The sequence below is a fragment of the Numida meleagris genome, chromosome 1, assembly GCF_002078875.1.
Source record: "Numida meleagris isolate 19003 breed g44 Domestic line chromosome 1, NumMel1.0, whole genome shotgun sequence".
Classification (NCBI taxonomy): Eukaryota; Metazoa; Chordata; class Aves; order Galliformes; family Numididae; genus Numida; species Numida meleagris.
In genome coordinates, this window is record NC_034409.1 from 194,314,474 (window position 1) to 194,320,852 (window position 6,379).

The window sequence follows — 6,379 nt, forward strand, 5'->3', positions numbered from 1 at the left end:
CACCAGAGTCAATGCTTGGTGGCCTGTGGGACCAGAGGAACCATGGGATGCTGACAGTGGCCATGCATGGAGGTCAGTAGGGCCAGAAGGACACGGGGTCATCACCAAAGTCAATGCACAGTGGTGTTGGGGATCAGAGGGACCACGGAAGGGTGGCAGGGGTCAAGCACAGCGGTCTATAGGGCCAGAAGAACATGAGGAGGCCACTGAAGTCAATGCATGGCAGTCTGTGGGACAGTAGGGTCAACGGGACGTTGGCAGGGGCCGTGCACGGTGGTCTGTAGGACCAGAGGAACCATGGGATGCTGACAGTGACCATGCATGGTGGTCAGTAGGGCCAGAAGGACATGGGGTCATCACCAAAGTCCATGCACGGTGGTGTTTGGGATCAGGGGGACCATGGAAGGGTGGCAGGGGCCATGCGTGGTGGCCTGTGGGGTGGTAGGGGGAAGGGGATGTTAGCAGGGGCCATGCATGGGGGTCTTTGGGGTCAGAGGGACCATGGGAAGATGGCAGCATCCGTAGAGAGCATTCAATAGGGCCGAAGGGACCGCAGTGGGATGGCAGTGTCCATACACAGCAGTCAGTAGGGCCAAAGGGGTCACAATGGGATGGCAGTGTCCATGCATGGGGGTCTCTAGGATTGCAGGGACCACAATGGGATGGTAGTGTCCATGCATGGGGGTCTCTAGGGGACCCCAATGGGATGGCAGTGTCCATGCATGGGGGTCTCTAGGGGACCCCAATGGGATGGCAGTGTCCNGGGGTCTCTAGGGGACCCCAATGGGATGGCAGTGTCCATGCATGGGGGTCTCTAGGGGACCCCAATGGGATGGCAGTGTCCATGCATGGGGGTCTGTAGGACCATAGGGACCACAATGGGATGGCAGTGTCCATGCGTGGGGGTCTGTAGGACCATAGGGACCCCAATGGGATGGCAGTGTCCATGCGTGGGGGTCCCTAGGATTGCAGGGACCACAATGGGATGGCAGTATCCACGCGTGGGGGTCTGTGGGACCATAGGGGTCACCATGGGATGGCAGTGTCCACGCGTGGCAGCTGATGGGACCATGGCACACCAGCAGGGTCCACGCACGGTGCCCAGGAATCACAAGGCCACCACTGCCACCACCCACATCCAACCCACCTGGCCCCACAGACCCTGTGGGGGGAGCCCCCAACCCTAGCTCCCCCCCATCCCTTGCGGGGACGTGGCTCTGCAGGATGGGACGGCTTTGGGACACCCATCCTGCCACCCCGAGAGGGCTCCGGGGGTCCCTCCATCGCTGCTGCCCCCAGGAGCAGAGCCACCCCCCCGCCACCATCCCCACCCCCCTCTTCCAGAAGCTGTGGGTTGTCCCCAACCCGTCCCATCGCCCCGGAAGCTCGGGGCCCTCCCCATCGCCTGCCCCACGCTGTCCCCCCAAACATGTCCTGGTGGCCCCATTCCAGGGGACAGCAGCGCTGGGGAGCCCAGGAATAAACATCCCCTCCTTGGGGACACCGCTGTCCCCAAGTGCCACCAGGCCGGGGACGGTGACACGCAGCACGAAGGGACTCCGGCGACCCGGAGGGAGGGGACCGCGTCCCATGGGTGGCACCAGGGCAGGGATTGAGCTCCAACGTCACCTCATCCCGTCCCCAGCCCCAGTCCCTCCACGCCACCCTCACTCGGCCCCCGACTCGGGGTGCCCCTCGGCATCCAGGCACCCGTTCATCTGGGGGTCGGGGGCTTGAGGGTCGTAGTCCTCGTCCAAAAAGTCCAGGGAGTTGTTGCTGGGCAGCCCCCGGATGGTGAATTTGTGGGACACTTTGGTCCACTGCTCCCGGTTGCTGGCGACGCGCTCGTAGAGCTCCGACGCTTTGGGGAAGAGGTCCTGCAGCAACCTGGGGGGGGTGATGACACCGTTAGTCCCTCAACCCCAAGGCTGGAAAAGCACCGGGGGGGCTGCAACCCAAATCAGAGCCATGGGGTGCAGCGGGGGCGATGGGAATGGGTCCCCGTCCCAACGCCGTGGGATGCAACGGGGGCAATGGGAACATGGCCCCAGCGTGGGCTGCAATGGGGGCAATGGGAATGTGCCCCCATCCCAACACTGTGGGATGCAGTGGGGACAATGGGGACGTGTCCCCATCCCAACACCGTGGGATGCAATGGGGGCAATGGGGACGTGTCCCCATCCCAACACCATGGGATGCAATGAAGACAATGGGGACATGTCCCTGTCCCAACACCATGGGATGCAACGGGGATGATGGGAATGTGCCCCCAATGTGGGTTGCAATGGGAATGTGTCCCCATCCCAACACCGTGGGATGCAATGGGGACAATGGGGACGTGTCCCCATCCCAACACCATGGGGTGCAATGGGGACAATGGGGACATGTCCCCATCCCATCTCAACACCATAGGATGCAATGGGGGCAATGGGGACGTGTCCCCATCCCAACCCAGAGCCATGGGATGCAATGGGGACAATGGGGACGTGTCCCTGTCCCAACACCATGGGATGCAGTGGGGACGATGGGAATGTGCCCCTAATGTGGGTTGCAATGGGGGTGATGGGAATGTGTCCCCATCCCAACCCAGAAGCATGGGATGCAATGAGGACAATGGGGACGTGTCCCTGTCCCAACACCATGGGGTGCAATGGGGCAATGGGAGCATGTCCCCACCCCAGAGCCATGGAATGCAATGGGACCAATGGGGACATGTCCCAAATCCTATCTCAACACTATGGGATGCAATGGGGACAGTGGGAATGTGTCCCCATCCCAACCCAGAGCCATGGGATGCAATGGGGACAATGGGGACGTGTCCCCATCCCATCTCAACACCATGGGATGCAATGGGGTCAATGGGATCATGTCCCCACCGCAGACCTACAGAATGCAAGGAGGACAATGAGAGTGTGTCCCCACCCCAGAGCCAAGGGATGCAATGGGGACAATGTGGACGTGTCCCTGCCCCAACACTGTGGGATGCAATGGGGACAATGGGGACATGTCCCTGTCTCAACACCATGGGATGCAATGGGGGCAATGGGGACGTGTCCCTATCCCAACACCATGGAATGCAATGGGGACAATGGGGATGTGTCCCCATCCCATCTCAACACCATGGGATGCAATGGGGACAACGGGGACGTGTCCCTATCCCAACACCATGGGATGCAGTGGGGACAATGGGAATGTGTCCCCCATCCCAACACCGTGGGATGCAATGGGGGCGATGGGAACGCGTCCCCCCCCCCTTCCTCCAGGTTGGGGTTCCCCGTTGGGGCGCTCACTTGTAGATGGGCATGGCGATGTGCTCCATGAAGCTGATCTGCAGCTCGGGGATGTAGGCTTTCTCCCGGTCCATCATCTCCAGCGGGCGGTTGCCCATGGCTTTCTCCTGTAGCACCACCAGGAAAATTGGGGGGGGGGAGGGGGGGGAAGAGGGGGGTCAGTGCCGGACCGCTTCACCCACACCCCCCCCCAGCACACGCAGATGGATGGAGAGCTCCGTCCCCACGGCACCTACCAGGTCTCCTTGGGAGAAGAACTCCTTGTAGATCAGCTCCTGCGGGGGGTCAGGCTGTCACACGGGTGGTCCCCCCCCCCCCACACGCCCACCCTATGGACCCGTCACCATGGGGCATGCGGCGCCTCAGCCTCGTGCAGGATGCGTGCAGGTGCATCCTATGGGGCTGCCACGTGGATTCCCCATTGAGTGCACAAGGTCACGGGCGGGGGGGTTGGGGTGGGAGCAGACCCCCGTGGCGCTCACCGCGATTTTCCTGGTGGTCTTCCACCCTTTGGTCTGGTCGGAGAGGTCGCAGGACGTCATGAGCAGGCAGAGCAGCAGGCTGTGGTGCTGCTTGTTCTTGGGGTCGTAGCCAACTGGGGGGGAGGACGAGGGGCGGTTGTGGGGCAGGGGGCTCGGGAGGGACCCCACAGCCCCGCTGTCCCCGTGGGTCAATCCACGTGCCACCTCCCAGCCTTGGTGTGGGGAGTACCCCTAGCACCCCCAACACGGACCCTAAGGGATGCAGCTCGGTGCCCCAAAGCCAACAACCCCTTGGGGACAAGGGGACATGGCACAGCTCAGAGGGGACAAGGGGACATGGCACAACGGAATGGGGACAAGGACATGCGACCCATTGCAATGGGGACAAGGAGACATGACAGAACCCAATGGGGACAAGGGGATGTGACACAACCCAGTGGGGACACGATACAATTGAATGGGGACAAAGGGACATGGCACAACCCCATAGGGACAAGGAGATATGACCCAACCCAATGGGGACAAGGGGACATGGCACAACCCCATGGGGACAAGGGGACGTGGCACAACCCAATGGGGACAAGGGGACACGACACAACCCAATGGGGACAAGGGGACACAACACAACTCAATGGCGATGCAACACAACCCAGTGGGGACAACGGGACATGACACAACCCAACGGGAACATGACACAACCCAACAAGGGCACGATACAACCCCATGGGGACAAGGGGACACGGCACAACCCCATGGGGACAAGGACATGTGACCCAGCCCAATGGGGACAAGGGGACATGACTGAACTCAATGGGGACAAGGGGATGTGACAGAACCCAATGGGGACAAGGGGACATGGCACAACCCAGTGGGGACAAGGGCATGTGACACAACTCCATGGGGACAAGGGGACACGACACGAGGGGTGCCACCAGCCCAGCATCACCTTCTGCCATCTTCTGGAGGTCCTTGAAGATGCGCAGGTGGTGGGCCAGGTCAGTGGCCAGGATGATGTCCCGCATGAGGTCCAGCATGCGCTGGTAGTCCTGCGGGGACACGGAACAGGACGTGGGGTGCAGGTGGGATGTGGGGTGTTTTGGGAAGGGGGGACACGGGGTGATGAAGGTCTGGGGGGGGCTGGGTGGTGGCGGGGGGTCTCACCTTGCGGGAGAAGTGGTCGAAGATGTTGCAGCCCTGGCTGTTGAGGATGGCGATGGCCTGGGCAAAGTGGTGCCGCTGCGGGGGAAGAGGGGACATTGCGACGGCCAACGGTGGCAGGTGGACGGGGACAGCCCCCCACAGGACCCACGGCTGAGGGCCACCGCGGTGTCAATGTCCCCAGAGCAAGAGGAGGGAGGGGTGCCTCACCTCCATGACAGAGCCCTCGGAGCTGTAGAGCGCGGCCAGGACCGATTTCTGTAAGGCAAAGTGTGGGGTCACCCTGAGCCCGACCCTGATCTCGGCTCTAACCCCAACGCAGACCCTGCCCTGACCCTAAGATTAACCCCGACCCTAATCCTAACCATGATCCCAACCATGATGCTGACCCTCACCCTACTCTTGACGTTGACCCCAACCCTAATCCTGACCCCAACTCTAAACCTGACCCTACCTCTAACTGTGACCCTAAACTTGATCCTAATGCTAATCTTGACCCTAACCCTAACCCTGTCTCTAGCCTTGACCCTAATCCTAATCCTGACTTTAAACCTAACCCTGACCCTAAACCCTAACTCTGACCCTAAATCCTAAACCTGACCCTAACCCTTGTACTGACCATGACCCTGACCCTAACCCTAACCCCAACCTTGACCCCAATATCAGCACTAACCCCAACCCTGATGCCAACTTCAACTCTAACCCTCACTGTAACCCTAACCCCAACCTTGACCCTAAAATCAACCCTAACCGCAATCCTAACCCTAATTTCAACCCTAACCGCAATCCTAACCCTAATTTCAACCCTAAACTTAACTGTGACCCTAACCCCAAGCCTGACCTCAACCCTAACCCTAAGTGTGACCCTAACCACAACCCTAACCTTAACTCTAACCATGATCCTAACCCCAACCCTGACCCAACCTCGACTCTAACCCTCACTGTGACCCTAACCCCAACCCTGATCCCACCCCAACCCAAACTGTGACCCTAGACCTGTGACCCTAACCTCAACCCTGACCCCGACCCTTACTGTGAACCAAACCCCAACCCTGACCCCAATCCCAACCCTAACCCTAACAATAACCATGACCTGAACTCTGACCCCAACCCCAAACCTAACCCTAAGCCTAATCCCAACCTTAACCCTGTGACTCCAACCTTAATCCCAACCCTAACCGTAACTCTAACCCTAACCCTAAGCATGATCCTCACTCCAACCCTGATCCTGATCCTAATCCTAACTGTGATCCTAACCCCAACTCTGACCCCAATCCTAATGCTGACCCTAACCTTAAACCCTAACCCTAACTCTAACCCCAACTGTAATCCTAACCTTGACCCCAACTCTAACCCCAACCTGACCCCAAACCTCACCCCCACCCTAACCCTGACCCCAACCCTAACTCTGTGACCCTAATCCCAACCCTCACCCTAAACTCTAACCCT

At 59.8% G+C, this 6,379-nt stretch overlaps 1 protein-coding gene across 1 annotated transcript in view; it reads right to left on the minus strand.

The window, feature by feature from the left end:
- LOC110405126 (cGMP-dependent 3',5'-cyclic phosphodiesterase-like) overlaps positions 1-6,379 on the minus strand; it is a 9,669-nt gene continuing 3,290 nt past the window's right edge. The window contains exons 3-9 of the mRNA XM_021410146.1: positions 5,141-5,237; positions 4,934-5,008; positions 4,719-4,818; positions 3,773-3,885; positions 3,527-3,565; positions 3,291-3,397; positions 1-1,887 (exon numbers count right to left, since the gene is read on the minus strand). Coding sequence (XP_021265821.1) covers positions 1,668-1,887; positions 3,291-3,397; positions 3,527-3,565; positions 3,773-3,885; positions 4,719-4,818; positions 4,934-5,008; positions 5,141-5,237 — 751 coding nt within the window. The 3' untranslated portion in view covers positions 1-1,667. The remainder of the gene's footprint in view (positions 1,888-3,290; positions 3,398-3,526; positions 3,566-3,772; positions 3,886-4,718; positions 4,819-4,933; positions 5,009-5,140; positions 5,238-6,379) is intronic.